The sequence below is a fragment of the Pollicipes pollicipes genome, unplaced genomic scaffold, assembly GCF_011947565.3.
Source record: "Pollicipes pollicipes isolate AB1234 unplaced genomic scaffold, Ppol_2.1 Scaffold_4881;HRSCAF=5763_pilon_pilon_pilon, whole genome shotgun sequence".
Classification (NCBI taxonomy): Eukaryota; Metazoa; Arthropoda; class Thecostraca; order Pollicipedomorpha; family Pollicipedidae; genus Pollicipes; species Pollicipes pollicipes.
In genome coordinates, this window is record NW_023596576.1 from 37,418,982 (window position 1) to 37,442,419 (window position 23,438).

The 23,438-nt window shown below is 50.2% G+C and overlaps 1 protein-coding gene across 1 annotated transcript in view; it reads left to right on the top strand.

The window, feature by feature from the left end:
• The first annotated feature begins 305 nt into the window (after positions 1 to 305).
• LOC119100338 (dystrophin) overlaps positions 306 to 23,438 on the top strand; it is a 43,628-nt gene continuing 20,495 nt past the window's right edge. Inside the window, exons 1-2 of the mRNA XM_037223441.1 lie at positions 306 to 494; positions 17,652 to 17,713. Coding sequence (XP_037079336.1) covers positions 467 to 494; positions 17,652 to 17,713 — 90 coding nt within the window. The 5' untranslated portion in view covers positions 306 to 466. The remainder of the gene's footprint in view (positions 495 to 17,651; positions 17,714 to 23,438) is intronic.

The window sequence follows — 23,438 nt, forward strand, 5'->3', positions numbered from 1 at the left end:
TCACCTCGCCCGGGCCGGGTAGTTCGGCCGCCGGCCGCCAGGGCGGCGCCGGCCCCGCTGGCAGCCGAACCGGAGGGCCGCCCGCGCTCTCGAGCGGGCGGCGGGCGTCACCGCGCCGGCGCCCAGTGACGCGACGGCCGCAGCCGACAGGTGACCGCACGCACGACTCTGCCCCGGGCGGTGTGACCGCGTGACCCATCTGAGGTCAGGTGCCGTGGCCGGGCCACCCGGCGGGTCAGCGAGACCTCAGCGCCGCGCCGCGCCGGCCGCCGAGCTGACGCGGCCGCCGCCGGCCGGACGAGACTAACGAGCATGATGGGACGTGATGCGATGCGTGGGATGCAATCGTGCGGCTGTTCGTGTTCGTTGTAAGGCGAAGGCAGGCCGCGCTCGCTGCTACGTGGAGGCAGCTCGCTGCGCTGTGACGCGAGGATAGCCCGCGCTCGGGGGCAGCCGCACCGCCGAGATGGTGGGCATCTCTGTGGATCCCCAGTGTAAGTATATCACACGCTGGGCTAGACATATGCATAACAACATATTTTTACAAACCTGCATACACTATTCATATATGAACACACACACACACACACACACACACACACACACATATATATATATATATATATATATATATATATATATATATATATATATATATATATATATATGTATATGTTTGCTTGAAGATGTCACTTTGCAGAACTTCAGAACTACCAGCGCGTTTCACTCCAAATGCATCAGCTTTCATGTTATTGCTGGAAGAGGTAGCGACGCAATAGTATGTTTCATGTTAGGATTGTCTAGAAAATGTGCTCTAGATGTTAGAGTGTCATGAATAGAAACGGCTGCGAAGAAGAAACTATACCATGTCCTGTGCGTTTGGGCTAGAATATAGAAACCATCTGCAAAACAAGTGGAGGTGAAAAAATATGGGCGCTGCACAAAAAGAAGCGTTAAAAAACACGTGACTGGCTGGCAGCTTTATGGGGTCCCACTATTGTTACCTGCGTGGGTTTGTGCTGAATCAAACGTGCAGGTTACGCCTGTTCAAACAGGTACAGGATGCGGCTGGCGGATGCTGGCTTTATCACCGACATGATCGGCCCGTAAGCCGTCGCACGCGTCTGGTCGGCCCACTCCGGCGGCGTGGTCAGTCGCCGCCGGCGCCGACGCTGGCCTCCTGGGCGGAGCCGCGGCCGGCCGGGCGGCCGGCGGCCGCGCGCGCTCATGGCGCCAGCAAGCTAACGGAGATGGGCGGCGGCGATAAGGCGCCAAGCGGGCGACCTTGCCGGTGCTAGTACTCGCTACACATGCCAGACAGGCTCCCGGGGGCTGGTCTTATGCCGGGCAGATCCTCCGGAAGCTCGTCACGTGCCACGCAAATCCTCCAGAGGCCCGTCACGTGATGTGTGGGCTTCCAAGAGCCCGTGACATACCAGGCAGGCCTCCAGAGGCCCGTCGCCACGCCAGGCAGATCCTTCTGAGGCCCGTCACGTGCCAGGCATGTCCCTCAGAAGTCCGTCACATGACAGGCAGATGCTCCGGAAGCCCATCGCATTCCAGGCAGGCCCCCCGGAGGTCTCCCACACCCCAGACAGATTCTCTGCGCGAACACCGAGCCGGTGCACGTCCGGTACGCCGCGAAAGGTTGGTGTTCAGGGACGGCTGCGACGTGACGAAACGCCGCAGCACGTCGCACATTTGTTAACACAGCGGCTGGCCGTGCCTGTGCAAATTGACGATTTGTGTAGAATTCCAGCCCGGTGCTGTGAGGTGACGGGACTAGATGGTAGTGAAGCGCCCGCGCTCGGACCAGACGTAAGTCCAAGCAACGACTTTCAGTCATGAGGCATTGCCGCGTTGTCGCCGCACACCAGTGTATGGGTAAGCCGCTGAGCAGTGCATGGGACGGATGATGCATATGAAAACGCATACGATGTTGATAAAAACAGAGATATGCGCACGTCTGGTATTACACTGTTGTTTTTTTGTTACATGCGACGAAAGAGAGGCGTAAGAAACATTCTCTAAAAAATCGTAGACCATGAAACCGGTTTCAGTCAATCACAATCGTTTGTTATAAAGTTTGTTTCCAAAGCAACGCGTTCAGTGCGGTTGACAGGCAACAAGCAACGCCAAAGTTTGCGCGTTGTTCGTGTCACAAACAAATAATGCGTATCACGTGGCGTAGTGGTTTCACCAGACCCTGGGGTGCAAGTCCTAAATGTGGGCCTTTCTAACAGGTTAGAACACAGCCTGTCATGTTCCAGGGTCCGCCCGCTGCGGCCTGCTTTCCTCCGAGTCTGTCAGCGGACCGATCTCCTCAACAGACCTTACTCGCAGCGTTCAGTTTTACGGGCGATCTGTTTTGGAGGATTAATGTCAACCGACAGGAAATTTGTAACTTCGCTAGCCTGATCCGGACCTACCAGGAGCACTTCTAGTGGATTTATATCAGTGCAACTGCTGATCGTGCCGCCCTAAGATCTTTGAAAAGCTATAACGTAATTCGTCACAAGCTGTGCTACAGTTAGTTTAAAGTATTTGAATGCAAGGTGCTCGGCCAGATGGCACACACATATATACAAGAAACACTACAAAACATAAGTAGTTCGGTTACCCATTCCATATATTATTTAAGATTACCTTTCCCAATAATACCTTTCCAAAACCAATCTCGAATAAAAGACATATCTGGGCTCCCAAAGACATCGAGCTCCATACGCCTACGTTTTGGTATTATCTACATGGGGATGGCAATCGTTTGTAATCACATTACTCGTCTCACGCCACAAAAGGCGTCTTGCTGGTGTAAGCTGCGCTTGCGGCGTAAGTCCGTGTAATCGGGAGACGCGGCTTGTGGCTTTAAGCAAAGGCGCGGCCAGCAAAAGGCGTCAATGAAGAATTGCTGACTTGCAGCCAACCGAGCAGTCAGGCGAATGCGAAATTCTTTTAGAAACATTGCAGTGGCAGGTGCTGGCAAGATACCGCACTGCAAATCTGCTCCTCAAGCAAAGTAAAAGAAAAAAAGTGATCATTTCACGTCACTGGAAGGGCACTGTCTCAAAAGCTGCACCTGCTAACTGGACTTCGCGACAGTCTCTGGCAGGAGCGGGCTGAAGGAAAGGGGTTGAGTCCCTCTGCGGTGTTAACTACGCCCGTGACTTAGCCCGGCCCGGCGCCGTTCGTGCCGGTGCGTGCAGACCCTTCTTGGGCTCCGACCGCGGCCGACCGACGCCGACATCCGATCACCGTGGGCTCAGCAGCGCCCCAGCGGCGGTGGGAGTGGCGGGTGAGGCAGGAGCGACGCTCGCAGCACGGAGGCGGTGACTGGGGTGAAAGGAGCGCTGCGGGTGGCAGAAGCGATGCCGGGGCAGGAGCGATGGCGGGACAGGAGTGGTGGCGGGACAGGAGTCGTGCAGGGTTCTAGAGTGTCCGGAGAAAGGAGCGCTGCGGGGGCCAGGAGCGATGGTGGGACAGGAGCGAGGGTGGGACAGGAGCGATGGCGGGACAGGAACGGTGCGGGCTTCAAGAGTGTCTGGAGACAGGGGCGATGACGGGACAGGAGCGGTGGCGGGACAGGAGCGGTGTGTGGTTCTAGAGTATCCGGAGACAGGAGCGATGCCAGGGACAGGAGCGGTGTAGGGCTCTAGAGTGTCCGGAGACAGGAGCGATAGAGCGGTGTGGGGGCCGAGAGTGCTGTCAGGGACAGGGGCAGGACAGGCACATGAGAGGTGCTTGTGGATGAGGGGTAGGAGAGAAGCGGTGCGGCAGGAGGGCCGCCGCAGTCGATGGCCAGCTCTACAGTGGTGGCAGTGCTGCTGTGGGATCATCTCTCAATCTCGTCCAGGCCGACCATGACGCTGTTTGTGATGTGATCGTATGTGGGTTATGGCCCCGCGAAGCTCATCAAGGAAAACCAGCCAGCTTCTGTCTGAGATCCGGCAGACTACAGGGCAGGCTATCTGCCATTGAAAGCCTGCAAGTCACACCTGCACGACGACTGATAAACGGCTCGCGAATTGTCGCTGTTCTGCGGCGGGTGACAACGCTAGATGCGGCCAATAGAGCGCTCACCAAAGTCAGCGTTATAGCGACTGCATCACAGTATGCTGCAGCGCTGGGGCGACTGCACCACAGTATACTGCAGCGCCGGGGCGACTGCACCACAGTATACTGCAGCGCTATGGTGACTGCACCACAGTATTCTGCAGCACTGTGGTGACTGCACCACAGCATACTGCAGCGCTGTACCTTTGGAGCACATCTCACCGGTCCAGTCGGGTTCTGGGCCATCCGACGCGCGCGGGCACCGCGTGGCGCGCGCACGAGAGACACAAACGCTGCCATCCAATCTGCCGTCGCGACTGGCACATCATAGGGCCTGGTGCCATGGACTCAGCATTTTGGTATCAACTGACATTCATCTGCGATCACTTCGTCACATCGAGTCTGTCGTCACAAAGTCACGTGCTTCTCCGACAGTTCACCGGTTTCCGTTCACAGACATGACCCTTGTGTGATTGTATCCCAGTGCACTCAGGCGTCAGTTGGAACGGCGCGCTGCCCGGCCGCGCCCCGCCCCGCAGCAATAACCACGCGCTGCCCGGCCGCGTCCGGCCCCGCAGCAATAACCACGCGCTCCGCTTCGTTGATGTGGACGCTCCAGCGCAGCTGATACGGCCGTTTAAACAAGTGTCGATTTCTGTGTGTGCCGTCCGTCCTGTCAGAAGTAACGAGGGACAATGACAGCGTGGAAGCCTTGCCAAGCTGCCGCGGCTATTGGCGAAAAGTAACAAGAGCTGACACTGGGTTGTGCCCAGAATTGCGTCCGTCCTGTCGGTGGTGAGCTTGTGTGGACCATGATCATGCAGGTTCACACGAGACCGCGGTGCAGTTTTGCCTCCCGCATTGCATTCATCCCTTAGTTTTCGCACGAGTTCACGCAATGCGAGGCCACCGCTTAAGATTGACTATAATCAGACCCAGCCAACTCGTAACGGCGCCCCGGGCAGGGCCTGCAACCGTGCGCTGCTCACACTTCTGACGCGGCCGCGGTGATAGCGTGGGCTGCCAGAGCCGCAGACAGCCTTTCTACTGTCTAGCGTACCAAAAGCATGAATTATTCACCGCTGAAGCGTTCGGGCACCGCATTTCGTCACATCGTACGCCCCCAGCCAGGCGGCGGCGGGCGCCCTGGCCGGGGTGTGGCGCGTCGCACCCACCGGTGTTCGGCGCTACGTAGCCTGAAGCTGCCCTGGGCCACCACGCGCCGTGACGCGTCTGGCGTCGACTGGCCGCCGCCGCCGTCGCTCTGGCCGGCAGCAGGGGTGTTGGCTCAAACCGCCGCCCCCGCCGCTCTGGCCAGACCACCACTGCCGCCGCTCTGGTCGGCAGCACGGGTGTTGGCTCAGACCGCCGCAGCCGGCCCTCTGGTCAGCAGCAGGGGTGTTGGCTCAGACCGCCGCAGCCGCCGCTCTGGTCGGCAGCAGGGGTGTTGGCTCAGACCGCCGCAGCCACCGTTCTGGTCGGCAGCAGGGGTGTTGGCTCAGACCGCCGCAGCCGCCGCTCTGGTCGGCAGCAGGGGTGTTGGCTCAGACCGCCGCAGCCGCCGCTCTGGTCGGCAGTAGGGTTGTCGGTCTAGCCGTCCGGTGGCCAGAGGCGGCAAACTTTTTGAGAGAAGGATCGACTGGTATTTACATGGGGCTCTGTCGTTAAGCGGGCCTCCTTAGGTGGAGGGGCCCTCCTATGCATTACTCGGGGGCTGTACTCGTGAAGGTGTTGTAATCCGTTGGTTAAACACCAGCGATGGCGAAGTTTATTGTTTTCTTACCCAGACATCGGTCTGTCAAGTCTTTAAAATGTTCGACATTCGAAGATATTGAAGCAAACATCAAATACGATGAAAATTTATAACGATTAGTATGCCTTTTAGTCGGAAAGACTGCTCTGGACAACACAATTTCTCTATTTAGTAAATATGATCCCCAGTACGTCATTGATTGTGTCATGGAACATTTGTATGACGTTAAGGTACTGCCAAACTAGTCGTCCGAAATTGCCACTTGTAGTATTTACTACTTACTGGCCACCTTACTAACTCGTGGAGAAGTAGCAGCATGTGTTGGAAGTATTCGCTAAGCTAAATTTCGCTATGCGCTCGTGTTTTGGCCATTTCGTGTGTTGTTGTACAAGTATCCGTGCCTTTAAGATGTTTCTTCTATTGACCTACTCGGCTATGGAGTTATTCCCAAGTTAATTCGATGTCAAGTTTTATATACTTTGTACCACAAAACGTGATTCGTGATTGGAGCTTGCATAGATGGCCTAATACTGCTTGACAGCCACTTTAGTAGGAATCGTGCTCATGAAGGCCAGATCTGAACGGTTGGACTATACCATTCCCCCCCCCCCCCCCCGGGCTTGAACAGGTCTGTGCCGGTCTGTGGGCTAGCGCCGTTAACCTGTACATCTTTGCGGGCCTGTAACTCAGCAATTTGAGCGTTTTGCTTCTTAATGAGGGCAGGAATGTGAATCGCACCGAATAATCTCCAAAATGGCTACTTTAACGTGAAACCCCATGCAAATGTACGGCACTTGCGGCACCCTGGTGGCCGGTTGGATACCCATCGCTCGGGTGGGGGTCAATTTGATCGCTCGGATATCTCAGGAGCTAAGTGAGCTAGAGACACAAAACTTACAGGGTGTGTTTAAATGTATGTGAACTCACTTGGATCAAGGCTTGAGTATCCTAGGTCATGACCTTCTGGTCAAAGAAGGTCAACCAAGGCCAAACTCCAGGGTGGTCTCCAAAGTGCCCGCAGAACCTAGAAACCTGTCCTAAGCAAAAGTTCACATACTCATTTAAGGCTGGTGACCTTGTGTACGCACTACACCTTTACACCTTGTGTACGTACTACACTATGTGTACGTACTACACTATGTACGTACTACACCTTTCGAAGGTCGTGCTGACCGAAATAATACAAAATACTGCTTTGATTTTTGCTTTGAATAAGCGACAAAGATTACGCTAACCAGTTTGTCCCCCCCCCCAAAGGAAGGTTATAACGTGGTTCCTGTTGTCAACAAACTCGGAAGTAGCGACAGAATCTACCCCATAAAGCAATCCCTAGAGCAATAAAGCTAGTTGGTTTTGACCTTGGTGTGGCCATCATGCCTGACCCAAGGTCAATGGAATTTATTCATTCAAATGTTGTCGCCAAGAAAGTATATCAGGGATGTATGACTTCGTCTGACACTCCATTGTTGCATCAGACTGAACGATTCCCTCGAAACTGAGTTTGCTGAATCAGTGGCCTGACTTTGACCCGCCTTCAGCCAGCGACCTTACAAGGTACATCTAATTTTGATATCAACGATCCGCTATTCAATTATCTACAGGTACGCAAACTTTGTCGTGGCGCCCCGCACCACTCGGAAACTATTCCAGAGAAAAACCTTTGGATGGGTCAAGCTGACCCCCACCCGAGCGCGTGTTAAGGCACAGGTGCTCATTCTTACACTAGATATGAAAACAGAATCATGCAGGAATGAGGTCAAGACGATGACAGTCGTCATGTCCATGTTACGGGGCCTCCTCTCGGTCTTGATTAGTGTGGGGACCCCCTCTCATTTGCGAGAAGGACCTCCCCTGTCATGAACAGAGCGTCTTCTTAAGTTGAAAGGAACCTCCCGCCTTCCCACACAATGATGGTATCGGTCATGACGAGAGTTCTCTTGACGAACGACAGATCTCATCTGTTCAAGATGTCCACTGCACGAAGCAGGGGACCTCCCGCCTTCCCACACAGTGATGATATCGGTCATGACGAGAGTTCTCTTGACGAACGACAGATCTCATCTGTTCAAGATGTCTACTGCACATAGCAGGGGACCTTCTTTCGGTTACGACAGGGGTCTCTGCCTTATCGGCCAGAGTGCGGGCGCTCTTTTGGGCGCACACACAGAAATGGAATGTGCATGGAAAAAGTTATTAGAAAAGGACATACGGTCTATCGTGAGCTCCTGGTGAAAAATTCAAGCAACTGCATTATATATCACGCTGTTTAAGATTTTAGGCGAAGGTGCTCCGTGCTAGTGTAAGTTATCTCCGACATCGGTGGATTGAGTTAATTTCAAGGGCAATTAAAAGGGTGGTTAAAAAGGTGGTATGGGCTGTGCCTGGCACGCAAAACTTCCATAATCTTTTCTAGAGCAGATTCCCGGCAAGGACTTTCGATCCAATTATACAATGGTACAGTCGTAGGCATGGGAGTGCTTTTTCCCATTATGAACTCCAACATAAATGCCATTTCTGGCCATTATGCGGAGATTGCGGAAACAGGAGTGCAGCGCCCTCTGGAGGCCACACGGTCGCTCGGGTGTCACACTCAGGCTCTCAGGCTCTCACGCCCCGCCTGTGCCGGCCCGCGCGGTCGCCTGCTACTCCACTCGCGACTGTGACCAGCCAGCCGGCCGCAGCCGCCGTCTGCGCAGGCAGAGCCGCGCTCCGGGTCACAAATGTGCCTCCTCTGAAACACGAAGGACGTCGTTACTGGGCCGCGGCTGTCCAACGCAAACAGAGGCATCTCGCCGGCCGTGCCAGGAGGCCGGGGCCGCCAGCCTCGCCGGCGCCGGCGTCGTCGTCAAGGCGTTACGGCGCGTCATCCCATGCCATCAGTGCGCCGGCGAGCCGTGTGCACAGCCCTGCTCGGCGGCGAACCGGGTCAGGGCCCTGCTCACTGGCCAGCAGCCACAAGGCTGCACTCTTTGCATTTCCGCCTGGAGTTGAGCCATGGTGACAGAGTCTGCCAGCCGTGGGATAATCAAACAGCCCAGGAGAACTGGCCAACAGCTGCCCATTGACAACGTTGTGGCGTCTTGCCACGTGGCGAGTGCATTGCCGCCTATCTATCTCCTGTGGCGCTGACAGGCTGGAGAGCAATCAGAGCACGACCCCCGGCTGGGTGTCTGCGGGGTGCCAGGCGTTTATGGTGAAAATAACATTTGTCATTGACACGTTTTAACAAATATCGTCCCAAAACGGCACCTGCCTGTTATTGCCGTCCTGTCGTGTCTACATTATTCTGACAGTTTATTAGCCACATGAAGAGCCAGGTTGTTTACACATTGCCTCTATATGCAGTTTATGAGCCACCTGATTATTTTGCATAACGAACTGTATACATGCTCAGAAGTGTAGCATGTGCCTACAGTTGTGAGCAACGACACTGATTTAACTGCGGTACCAGTTTGCGGACATACCAGGGTTTCTGCAAAGTCCCCCAAGCTAGAAAAAAAATCCGCAAAATGCCGAAATTCTTACGTGTCGGTGCTTTCAAAACTTACTTCGTAATAACAACAGTATATTCGGAAATTTGCGAATCCACTTCTATTTCAGAAACATGAAACAAGTAACAGAAAATATTTTTGCCCCGTACTTCTGTACCCTGTACTTCTGTACCCTGTACTTCTGTACCCTGTACTTTACCCTGTACTTACCCTTCAGATATGTACTTGATCTGTAAAATCATGGGAGTGGCTGCAGGCCAGCACAAAATTCCATCATAATGTTGTACACAATTTTATCTGATCTATTTCGTGATTAGTATTACACAACCCTCGTTCCCAATCCCATAAACGTTCAATGTGATACCGTAAGTCGTGTGTAAGGTTTCAAATAGGCACGTGCTCAAAAGTGAAGGACAAATTTCTACGGTCAGATGGGATATTTACTGGCCCTTGATGCTCATCTACGTGCTATTTCTTCCCAACTCCTTCACCGCTGCTTCGAACCGCGCTATTAACGTGACATGGGATGTGCGTCAAGTACATAGTTATTAATCATTGTTTCAGCAAGCTTGCATGAGAGACAGGGTTAACTGGCACACATTTGAGTTAGAATGAGACTTTCCGGCACGGAAGGAGTGTAACAGAGAGTGCCTGTATACTTCAGCCCAAAAGTCCGTCATGAGGCTGTCTCGGTAGGGGTAGGTATGTAGGTACATGCACGCGTACACTTGTGGGTATAAAAGTCATGCAGGTGGAAGTCCTAAAGCAATATGAAACAATGTAATGAAGCAATATAAGTAGGAGTTTAGGGGATTGCAGGCACCGTGGAAGTTTGCATTTCATTTTATCAAACTTAATTTCGAAGGGAGCTTTTATCGTCGTATGGAGTTGCTATTCCCAACCCTAGAAGTTGACACGTTTGGGTAATTGAGCCCGTTTTACAAGCTCCCTTCGAAAATCTTTGAGCAACCATATAAATTCCAAAACATCTTCCCTGCCCTGCCCTGCCCTTAATGCATGTGTGATATGCGTTTAGTTTTGCCCTTTCAGCAAGCTTGCAGGCTCACTAATTTCACACTCCTTGCAAGTGACGTCATACATATGGCACTTGGCGCGCCCGTCCAATTTCCCGCAGAGTTAAAGTAACATGGCGGCCGGAAAGACAATAGGATGGTAGCAGAGACAACGGACCGGCGCCGTGGCTCCTGGACAGGACACGGCGCCCCCCCCCCCCCCTCCCAGCCTGGCTCGGTGGTGCCAAGGCGCCGGCCGGCGCCGAATTTAGCCGGCGGCGCTACAGCCGGCGGAGGCACCGCTTCAGGCGCCGACTGCGCCACACACGTGTCAGACAGATGGCAGCCGAACAGGCACCGGGACGCCGCACAGGGGAGGGGCACGTGCGTGGCGCGAAGGCCGATACACTTAACATGTGACGGTGACATGGGAGGGGGGCTACAGTTAACATAGTGACAGTGATTTGGGAGGGGGAGCTTGGCGACTTCGAGGCCATGACACTTGGGGAAAATTGGCATGACACTTGTTGCGGCGTATGAAAGTAAATCAATTGCAATGCCTCTCGGCCCCTCAAACCCGGACAAGCTTCCTTGCAAGTGCTCCACGAAATACTATCTAATGGCGTTGCGCTGCCCGGGCAGCGCTATACAGCCGTGTTTACGAGTAAAGGCGTAACCACCACTGGGATCGGATGAGTACGAACCCTAGCGAGCTGTTCGGCACATTTTTAACTGTTTTTCTGCTTTGACCATGTTAAATGGCCGATCAGGAATGTACTCGGGTAAATTTAAGGTGTGGATTCGTCCATGGCTATGACAGATCACCTATTGCTGTGGTGACTGGCGAGATGACTGTGTAGCGGGATGTATTTGTTGGGAAAACAACGGACGAGACCGTCTTCTGCATTGTTACACAAATCGAGTGACGGTCTTATGCTCTTCCTTACGATAATGCTGGAAAGCTGAAGCTATTTCTGTTTTGTTGACAGAAAGTCAATCAAACCCGATTATTTGTGTTTGAGCCCCAGCTGTACAGAATAAACTTGTCACAACACTGCGTTGTGAGTGACAAATGACGGCATCGTGGGATCCAACCGACAGCAGCGTTAGACATGGCAGATGCATAGGCGTGCGCAAAGTTATGGACGGGACGGGACGGGACAAGACTGGAGAAAACAGGACAGGACAGGACAGGACAGGTTTCGTACAGGGCTTATCCTGTCCCGTCCCTTCCATGGTGACAATCCTGGCGTCGGAACCAAACTATGCATGCATTGCGATGTTATGAATTTATGCTTGCGCCGAAGCGATTAGTGCTGACAATATATAATTGGGGTTACCACTCGTGTAACGATGCCCTTATGTTTGCTGGAGTGACATCAGGAACTGTCAACAGTCCCAGTTCTTCCAAGTGCACTATTTGTGGTGGGATTGGACAGTGCAAGTATATAGTTGAGTGACGTGTTTCGTGCAATACATCGTGAATTATTAATGTGCTTTGCGTGTGCTTTTTATGCAGCATTGATTTTTTGGAATTCGGTTTTAGCATTTTATAAAACCTCTGTGATGCCCATGTTGTGCATTTTGTTTAACCTCACTTGTGCAATCCATGTCGTGTCACCAAGCATGTACCTTCCATGCTCGAGTTTTACACGTGTGCAACTATGTACAACACACACTATGACGGGTCCACATTAGGCATCACAGCAAGTTGAATTGTATTACTTCGACCAGTTTTGCAGCTCGAAGAGTGTGACGTATTGTACGGCACTGGCATCTGTCGTAAGTTCGTGAACCATTGCACTGAAAGTACGTGTCCCCATGTGCTCTGGGCTGCGGAAATTTGAAGAAAAAAAAAACGGAATTCGGACGTGGCCGGTATTTTTCAGCTCTCTGGGCAGTCTGAGCTTTTCTGTTCATGGACCATCACATTTGCTTTAGGGCGCGTGACATACGTGGTGTTAATCCATTTTGAGGCGAGTTCGTCAGCTGCTTTTGGTCGAGGGGCTCAAAACCGGTCTGTCTGCCCGTCCTTGATCCGGTGTCTGGACAAGTAACCGAGTTTGTTTATCCGTCGTTGATTATTTTTCTAGGTGCATTTCACCGGATGCACTTTTGTCGACTAATCTTCTTGTCGCCGCACCCACAAGGCGAGATGCTATAAGCTGAATTACAATTTGCCGACATGCTTTTTTGCCGCCGCATCCAATCGACGAAATGTTGATAAGCTGAAATACATATTCAACGAACGATTTTTTTGCCGGAACAGTTAAACGGTTTTTAGGTGGATGTTAATTTATCGGAATGCCCTGAACTCAATTCAGATATCCGAAGTATTGTTTAGTCGAATGCTTACCACCCGAATGCATTTTGGTCGAATACCCACATGCTAAATTTTCCTTCAGTCGAGTGCCAATTAGCGGGCTGTTTTTTAGTCGAATATGTACGCATTCGAAATGCTATTAATCGCTTGTGGAAAGAGGCTCCTTAACCCTCACCCCGTTCATTTTTTTTCACCAGCACCCTAAGAGGGAAGGCCTCAGCAGCTCCATTAACAGCACAAAAACCAAGCAAGCCAGAACCAGGACCATAGGCGGATCCTGGGGGGGGGGGGGGGCCCGGGGTTATGCCCCCCAAAACTCTGAGAGTATGATTTGGCCCCCCAAAATTCCTAGAACTTCATAAAAGTTTCGTCTACTTACCTCAAAAGATGTACCTCAAAATAACAGCCTACATAATAGCCATCACAAAAAAGCGAAAAAATACCTCAAAATGAGTGTTACGAGCTTTGTGAAAATGCATACTGTTTATAGAAAATCCAAAGGTATCTCGGTGCTTGGATGATGTCCCTACTAGGTACTCGCGAGAGACACCATGCACTGGACCTCGGATCCCACACCAGCCAGCTGGGGACAAACGGTTGCTCCCCCCCCCCAAAAAAAAAAACTCCAGGCTAGATCCGCCCCTGACCAGGACTAAGACTACGACACCGTAAAACTTTTGCCGAGCTGTACCTTCCAGATAGGTGTGACCGAAAACGGCGAATATGACTGTACAGGTGAAAACAGATTCAACCTCCCGCTACTGCAAAAACTAAGCTATGACAAGATGGGAAACGGCGTTGAATAGCTTTTAAAATATTTTTATCGGATGCGTTATAGTGAACGCCCTCAGGTGTTCATGCGAGTGATGTGACCTGTAATATGCCATGTCAGGTCAGAGGGTGATTTTCATTGTTCCATTGATCGATATAACTAGATCAGAATTTAACCGGTCAAATCAGACCGAATTGCTCTATGTACTTAAAAATAGTGGTTAAAACCAACTAAACCGCTCCCGATTAATGGGTAACGTAATTCATGGGCATACCCTAAGGGCCGCGGGTGTTATCACGTCTGATGATTTTAAAACCCTCCACCAATATTTTGTCAAAACGTATAGGTCTAATTCACCATTCGACGAATGTACGTCCACCTATTTGCAGTGTCATTCATCAAATCTGTATTTCGAGAGCGGCTTTTCATTCATCTGATTGCTATTAGCGTAAATGTTGTTTGCCATATTGGCAACCCGGTACCTAGCATTTCGGCTAATTAGCTTTCGACTAATTAGCACACTGAACTGTTTTCAGCTCGAAAATTTGCATGTCGTGAAGAACACATGCTGTCAATTTACATTACGCCATTTAGTCGTTCGCCTTTTTGACGTGTGGCAAAAGCATTCGGGTTTTTCACATTTGGTGGACCAGCATTCGGTGAGACGCCGTTGGCCAATTTGTACGGGAACCACTTGATCCATACTGAAATATGGCAGCCATGGAAATATGTGCCTGGTTGCATATTGTTGTGCCTTCCGGCATATTTGCTTTCTTTGAACTACCATTATAAATAACTCTTTAATAAACATAGATTAATTTAGAGAAATATAACAAGCAAGAGATAATTATTTATGAAAAAACAAATGCAATAGACTGCTGCGCTTTTCCCGAAAATCGGCATCGCGAAATAAAAACAAATGTGAATCCCAGGATCAGGTTGATTTCAGTCCGAGATCCTGGATTACCGGTGCCTGGATTGACTTTGTCGGGGGGGGGGGGGGAGGTTGACCGGCAGATAATCTCCATAAATTATCCGGAATGTTGGAAAATCTGCCTGAATGGCGTTCGGTACTGCGCCCACGGAAAATTTTCTTGGGTAATTTTCTGTTCCGAGGGAGAATTCCGGAAATTTTCAGAGCGTGGTCAAAGATGGAGAATCTTTTTTCGCAATGCATAGTTATGACCGTTGGCTACATATGCACAAAGGGGACGAATCTGGGGATAATTTCCCGACCGCCCGTACGCCAATGGAGAACTCCGTGGATGATTATAGGAAAAATAATTTTTCGTTGAAAAATTTCCCTCGGCCGAACGAGCCCCTCAGCCCCGCCCCGTCCTGCCATGCGCCGTCGGAGTCGGCAGGACGACCGCACCGGACCGATGGTGTAATTTTTCCTCTGTTCCGGCCAGATAATCATCTGTCCATCCTTTTCTATCCTGCGTTGCCCTGCCCTACCCTAACCGGCTCAACCTGAGGTGATCAGCTGCACCACCCTGCCCTGCCTAGTCACGACCCGTCCTGCCCCGTGTTGTTGATTGTTGTTTCATACCATGCATTGTCACGCCATGCGATATGCACGGACGTGACCATGCATTTGTTAGCGTGATCCATTTTTGTGTTAGTTCTTTTTAAATGCTCGACCACTAAAAAGTTCAATCTGCGCAAAATGCATTGTGCTTCGAAAACCACGGACCCCAGTGGTGACCACGCCCATAACCGTTTGTCCCGTAATCCCCTTTGGTCTGATCCGCTGATCCAACTCCCCCCGCCCCAACCCCCTCCTGATCCTGGTCCAATCTGCTTAGTCCTGGCTTTCTCTGCTCCGTTTCCAGGACATGTTCATGTTCGGCCCTCGGTTTACTGTCCTTTTTTAGGGGCACTTTAAGCGGAGGGAGGACTCCCAGTTTATACGGAAGTTCTCCCCGCCAGAGCAGAGCTTCCGGAGCCTCCTTTTCTAACTTTGTCTGCCATCGGGTCTTAGCCACCGGTTCGCGCCATTCTGTCGCGTTTCCCAATCAACCCTAGCCATGTGTAATTGAGTTGAGGGAAAACTGTCTCCAGCTTTGTTGTGTCGCTCACCAGATGCGTGTCGGCAATTCCGCTCCAATGACAAACCGTTCGGGAGCCGCTGGTTGTGATGCATCCTGGGTACCTATAAAAGCGTCAGCTGACTACAATTCGCAGGAGCTTTGGCAACAAATACGGTGGTTTCGGATTGGCTGCATAACGGCTTATGACGTCATATTACCATTTACCTGTTTTGGATTGGTGCATTCTTGTTTCCATACACAGTGACGTTCATGTGAGTTGCGTGGTATACCTTTATGTTGATTGTAAACTTCACGCTCAGTCTATGCGGCATCGGTGGGAAAAAGGGGAGCGGCGCTTGAGAACGTCACCTGCCCGGAAGTAACTGAGGCTGGGTGCTGCCTGAATTACCTTGTTCGTATCACGACGTGCTTGTTAAGATGATGTTTGAATAAGGCGACGTTTCTAAAATGGAGCAGCGACTCTCTGGTAAGGATGGTGGCAGCAGGTAGGAGTAGGCACCTGGGGATTGGTTGCACGAGCGCAGTCTCACCTGTTGCACAACCGGTGCTTGAAACCCTTGTGGCAAACGTCTTGGGCGTTTGGCAGCTTTGGATGCCCTTGACGATGAATGTTCGAAGCCAAAGATAATCGTTTTCTAATGTTTGGTAGTTTGATGTGGGAATAGGTGTCGAGAATAAAATTAAAGTAGCTCTACCTAAGCCAATGACGTTTTGCCCTTGGCAGGGTTGGGGGTTTTGTGGATAACTTTGACCAATAGGTTAAAAGGATGTGGGCTGTTGGTGGGTGAGATATCCACAGGTTAGAACTAAAAGGATGTGAGGAAAATGTTGATATCAAATCAAAAGTATCACTCAAGCTGGGTCTCAGTATTTTGCAGGTTGTGTAACAATACTTTATTTATTAATATCTCTGTTCTGCTTTATGGTGTGTATTTATTGAAACAAGACACATTGGGTTCTCTGAGTATATGTAACCCATGCCAGTGAAAGCTATAAGCCTCAATACTGATTGTGGCAGCTGCCCTGCTGGGGCACAACTCGGTAAGCACAATTGCTCGTCTTGATGCATCTGATAATGCAGAGGATTGGGCTAACCTGAACTCTGAATCAATAGTTTTTGAAATCCTGAGAACATATTTGTCATAAATGATTTGCTTGCATATTTTCATCCATATACCATGCGGGGCCTGGTAGCTCTTTCCTGATATTCCAGTTAAGCTTCTTAACGGTTACAAAAATGTCGCTGCAAATTTAGGCTGCTCAGTTAACAAAATAGTTTCAAATGTTTGAAACATCTTAAGTCCCTGTGATGATAGTTGATAATTTATAAATGAAGTCATGCCAGTCACAATTTGGTAATATATGTGCAGACATTTATAAATTAAAGAATGAAATAAACTAACTGCTTGCCCTTTTTTACTACATCATTCTGAAATGGATAATCATCATTCTGATTTCTTTGGTAAGGTGATGTCATCTGATATGAAGTTAGTGAAATTCTGGATTGTGATCTGATTTGACTTTGAAGAAAGTGCAACTGAGATATTCACTGTTCATATCAAACAGATTTGGATGCCCCTTATGATGTTCTCCTTATACATGTGATATGTCTAGTCCTATGTATGTCTAGTCCTAGTCCTGGCTGGGCCACTACATCAATAAGTAATGAGCCAATCATGCTTCAGCTGCTTGGTCTGACATGAGATGTTACAAGTTTCATCCACTTATGTATGTTTACATTGCTGCGGCAAAATTTTTCCATGACCTATTCCATTCTATTTTAAATATTTTTACAGCATGCTTAGTCACATGTCCATTGCACAGACCTTTTAAAAAGTCAACCACTAGGTGGAGGCATGTGAATGAAGGGTCCTTCAACAGATGGTTACCAAAACCATCCATGCTGAAGAAATATGCACAGGTGTCCATTTGCTGCATGTGGATAATCAAGAGATTGCATGGTCTCAACCAAGGAAGAAAAGCACATTTTTGTGAAGCTTAGCATAGGATAGAACATCTTCAGCATAGGATAGAACAACATGCCTCATGAGCACCTTGTGCTCCCCAACTTGTCAACTATGTGAGAGAGGCCCTTACAGGCAAGTTTTGTGGGCAGTGTGGTAAGTCATCAAGAGGAGCATGTATTCATCTAACATTTAATTTTTTGCTCTGCTTAACAATTTGTCTTTTTTCAGATGAAAGAGAGGATGTACAGAAGAAAACCTTCTCCAAATGGATCAACTCGCAGCTGGCAAAGGTGGGTTCACACAGCTCATTTTAAGCATAATGTGATGTTGTGTTCATATGAAAAAAATTGCACCTGTTCATATGTTTAAATGGGCCATGCTGATCTTGCCTCTGTGGCAACAAAGCTGGGAGTGGGGATTGGGTGGAAGGGAGGAGAGCAGGAAGCTCACCAGGATCTAACGTTCGGTGGCAAGGCTGATAGGGGGGGGGGGGGGGGGGGGGCAGGGGCAAATCGTTAAACAGTTGGAAATGTGGACTGATAGTAGTAAGAGGGCATACACGCAAGTCTCCGGCCTCTGATTTTCCACTGGGATGCCTTTTGGCAGGAATAGTTTTGCTTTGTTTTCATAGTGCATAGATATGTGGCAGCTCTTTTTGGCATGGGAACGATCCTCGACGTTGCCTGCCGTGATTTCGTCCTTAGAAGAACACCATATCTGAGATGATGGCCAAGTAGTTCTAACTACATGCATGCGTTTATTTGCAAAGGTCACGAATTTTAGCGCACGTATCTGAAAATTGTACTTATCAACTTGCAACAATGTGGGCATTGATGACATTGGAAGACGCTGACTGTGTCGTAAGCCCCAGTGACGACGATGATGAAGACGCGGTTTTGTACGAGTGAGGTCACGGCAAGGTGTATATGTCAGCGGGGCTCCAAATAACGGATGCCACGTACGCTGTTTTCTTGTGAGCGACAGAGCTGTTTTTACGACAAATTCTCCGCATTTGAAAGGAGGAAAAATGTGGTCGACGAGATCAGGGTCATGGCAACTCTGCCTTGATACCGCCATATTGTTCTTTTGATTGGGCTGTCCACTTCGTAGGCCCTGATCCAGGGCTCTAATCAGTTCAGGCTTGGAACCCAATGTTGTTTGCTCTAAACATCCAAATATATCTGTTAAAGAAGTTTTACACCGAGGATTGCCCGGCCTAACGGACCCTTTAGTTAGACGTATCCTTTTCTGGCTGACACCTCGAACTCAAATGAAGTGCAGCTCGTCGAGTAACTGTTTGCATATGTCTCACCCGCGGTGCGTGTACACCCGCCAGGGATCGTGCTCATAGGCGATCCGTAGACGTTTTGCATAATGCTCAATACTCATCTGTAGATCTGGGTTATCGGTCCATACTACTTCCTGAACGAGGTATGCTGTATGCTCGTTGTTTTGAGCTTTGTTTTGAGTTTTGAACTTTGAACGAGCTATGTTGTATAATGCTGTTTTCTCGCACGCGTGGAAAAAGTGGCGAATTGACTGTCGGAGACCGAGTAAGAACCCTTGTATCACAGCACATGGTGCTGAGTTGCTCGACATTTTTTGGCTTGGTGGGTTCTAGTTTGAACGTTGTTGTGAAATATTGACAAATCTATCATACGATCTTGCTTATTTTCAGAGATTCGTCATGATCTCACCTGTGGCGTTAGGTGTGAATTCGCGCGTTGTATACCACAACAGCTACTCAGGAAACATTCCCCGAAACTACGGGCACTATCACGCACGTCTAGTATGACGGTTACGCACGATTTTGTACTTGGATAGCTACTGTTTTAAGAGCCACTCATTGCAGTGCATTTTTGGCCTTCATTGGCACGATGCAGTTGCGGAGGTGTTGCCAAGTTAACCACCCTGCCCTACCCTCTGTGGTCTGCCCTAAGGTGTTGTTAAGGTAACCACTCCGCCCTACTCTCTGCGGTCTGCCCCAAGGTGTTGCGAAGATAACCACCGTGGCCTAACCTCTTTGGCCTGCCCTAAGGTGTTGTTAAGGTAACCACTCCGCCCTACCCTCTGCGGCCTGCCCCGAGGTATTGCGAAGATAACCGCCGTGGCCTTACCTCTGCGGCCTGCCCTAAGGTATTGTTGAGGTAACCACCATGCCCTACCATCTGTGGTCTGCCCTAAGGTGTTGTTAAGGTAACCACTCCGCCCTACCCTCTGCGGCCTGCCCCAAGGTGTTGCGAAGATAACCACCGTGGCCTAACCTCTGTGGCCTGCCCTAAGGTGTTGTTAAGGTAACCACTCTGCCCCTCCCTCTGCGGCCCGTCGTGCGTGCTGGCGCGTCCGGTGAAGATGTTGACGGTTTCAGGACTGCTCTGGACACCAGGCTAGGAAAAGGAATGACCTTGCCGACCGGGTAACCGCCCAGTGATCGCGCTACTTCATTTCACAAAGCCTTGCATGTGTGATTTTCTGCTCGCGATCGGTTTGATAAAACCTGACCCATGGTTTGCTTTCTGCTGGAGCTTGGATGCCTACTGCCTTACTTGAACTCATGTCTCACTACCGCTCATTTCCGTGTTATTAGGTCGAACGGATGCTTAGTTAGGCATGCCAGTGCAGGCTAGACGGCATGAACTTGGCTTAATTCCGTTATGAAATACTCAGCGTAATGTGGTCATGCTCACCGTCGGCTTAACCTTAAACAAATGTGCGGGGAGCTCAGATAAATAAAACATGACGTGTTGGTTTTTGAAATTAATAATACTTGTACTTATTCGCCGTCCACATAATGCTATCGGATCTGGAAGTGCATCGGTAAGTACGTGAGTTTGGGCTGGTCATTGGAGGCTGTTGCAATTGGACGCAATTGAAACATTTTCCAGACAACAAACCCCCTGGCCCCTTTGTGCAATGCATGGGAACTCGCCAAACCCATTTTTACATGGTGCCCTCTGTTCGTTTGCCAGTTTGTCAGGACACTTATTCTGTATTAGCTTGCCAAACATGTTTTGTTTGTTGAAGCATCACCCTTCCTTGTCTCGTCCACAATTTTTGTCGGGATGCCGACCGTTTCAGTAAATTGGCGTGGATTTAAATACTCATCCGTGTTTCCCCATTATCATACTTCACTTCACGGATCTCTGATTGTCACAGACACAAGCCCATTTCCCGGTAGTCCGTCGTTCAAGATAGTCAGTGTTTCGTAGTTTTAGTTTGCTAACTATTCCGTCGGTAGGCAGCCAGACAGCACGGTCCGTCCTGATAACCCAATTGTTTTTGGCGCGCGCCTGAAACTAGCAAGGGCCTTTGCCGCTCTACCCTTGACTCAAAAGGTTGCGCTGTGGTGTTCGGTCCTGGGCTGAACCCTCGCCCTGATTCATCGTTTTTTATGACGCGGACTGATGGGAGGGGGGGGGGGGGAGGGTCGATGCGACTCCCTGGCGTTTCTATCCTTATGACGATATGCCTTCACGGAAAACACCAGTCTATTTGTCTCAACGAGATCGCGTGATTTGTACGAACGTTTATTTTGATGTCAATAATTGCCCCAATAGGCAAGGCGAAAGGTAAAATTTTCCAGAAAATCGTTTTTCAGCTTTACAGTATCATGGATACGAGGCCATGCCTCATGGCGGCACGAATTCTATACAGGTGCGTTCTTTGTTCAGTTTTAAGTACAACAGTGTTTATTCTATTTGTTTTGAGGGCATCTTTATGGTGTACGGCTTCCTTAATGTAACAGTGTCGGCCCACCGCGCGCATTCCGCGGCATCGTTGGTTACCGCTCGCGCCGGCCGTAGATCGCCGTGCAGTGTTCGTAAAAAACCGCCGCTGCCCCGAAACCAGGAAACTAAGAACACGTTTTTGGTGTCAGAGCATGTGCGCGACATGTCCCATAGGCTACTGAAAATTTGGCTGCGATTGCCAACATAGGGGAGAGGTACCCTGAAAGATGCCCATGGGTGGACCATCGACCCGTCTTTATCAGGGCGAGCGTCAAGCAGCAAGCACAGCTTAGCGTGGACGCTGATGCCAGAAATTCATCCAATTAATACGTTCGGTCTATCACTTTAAATAATCCCGGACTGCGTGTCGCGAGCAGCATCCAGTGTTTGCTATACGCATATGTCATGCATTGGCTGGTCATGAAGCTCCGAGGGGCATCGCCAAATGGAATCACGCCCATGGATGGCATGTGTTGTCAGCTCTTGCCAAACCCAAATGATCATGATCCTATCGAATGCAGCGTTCACAACTGCAGTGCCTTGCGATTTGTTGTGACTTGTTGGTCGGAAGGTTAAGCATCAGTCGCTCTCTTCTCCGCCATTTATCGTGTGAGCATAACGGCACATTTGACGTCAAGGAAATGTTCGTACATTTCATGGCGTTCGTACATGGCGTGCGCTACATTCAGGCACTTTCCAAAGTGAACTGCAATGTCTCACTACCGACGGGCTACCGCTGGCCTCCCAGCCGCTGTGTATCCGGCTGGGTTCGAGGGTGACCTTGACCTTGCCCCGGGGTTACATCGAGCCGGGTGAGCGCGTGGCTGGACAGCAGCGGCCGCGCGGCCGGCTAGGGCAAACGTGCAGACGCTAGGGGAACTGAAGCCATGGCGGCATGGGCAGTACAAAACCATGTATTCTCAGCGAAACGGACTAGGCAGAGCTGTACATCTCAAACGAAAGAGTGAAAGCTTGGTCCGTTATAGGCAGATGTAAGCCAGCGGGGGCTCGGTGAAGTCTCTGAGTAGCGACACGCGTTTGGGCTCGGTGAAAGTCTGCTCCAAATTGTCCACGTTGCAGGCTTTGATGCGGGTTACAAGTGGATGAGAAGCATACGCAATGCGAATGACCTCTGGGTTGAAGCTGGCTTGTCAGGTGGAGTTATATGTTAGGTTGTTCGCATTAGTAAGTGAACAATTGCGTGACCTCCGCTTGTGTTCAAAAGTAGTTTGGATATTCGCTGCAAGCAGGGCCATGGAAGGGCGGCAAATCAGGGCTTACATAGAATTCAGTGTAAATACACACAGTGGACATATGCTGAAAGATAGGCAAAACAAGAGCGTGATAATGGTCACGTCAGGCCAATCATTGCGTTTCAGCCCTTGCATTCTAAGCACTCTTTTGTCCCTTCGATCGCGTTTTCCGTTCGGCCTTATTTTGTGGAGGTTAGCTGTTTCTGGGGCATGCTTCCTATGCCACCAAAGCGCTGCTAATGAGAGCTCTGGGCTAGCAGACTGACCGATAAATCTTGCGGTCATGGTTGTGCGGTATCATAGGCGTGTCCAAGCACTACTGCATGCTCTACTTCCGTAACGTTGAGAATAACATACGTATGTGTGGTCAAATGCCCGGGGAAGCACAGACAGCCCACAGGATTTGGCTTAGGTTCATTGTTTTGCGCATGGTTGCTATGGCATTCATATATTCTTATTCAGCGCCTCATTCAGTCTGCTCGGAAGAGATATGTCGTCGGGGCGTCAAAATCGTCACTTTTATGGTCTCCATTAACTCACAGCCGAGAGGTCTCCAGGACATTGTTCGTTTATGTCCACATTTATCTGTTTACCTCCGCCAGGCGGTATCTGTAGCTACGCAGAGCCATTTTCTGTCGCCGCGCTGAAGAACATTTAGAACAGGGTCCCGTGATGACAGTTTTAGAGGATTTTTCTCCATTCGCTCGGGTTTTACGGGTAGTTCTACCCCGTGTTCTGTCTGTAGCCCATACGCTCCTCCCAGAATTGCTACCCTCATGTTATAAATCTGGAATCGCGTGCGACGACCCTCGCGCATCGCACGTATGCTCAAAACTAGCCCAAACTGTCTGACACTTGTCTTCAGACTTGTTGTTACACCTGAAGCACGGACGTTGAATGTGTCTGTGTAAAAGTTAAATGATCAGGTCTTCTATCTTTTGCAACTTTGCATTTTGTAGTGCGAGTAACCTCGTTTGGCCTGTTGTTAGAGTGAGGGAGTGATATGGTTTAATGAGTTTAAAGCCCTGTCGCTG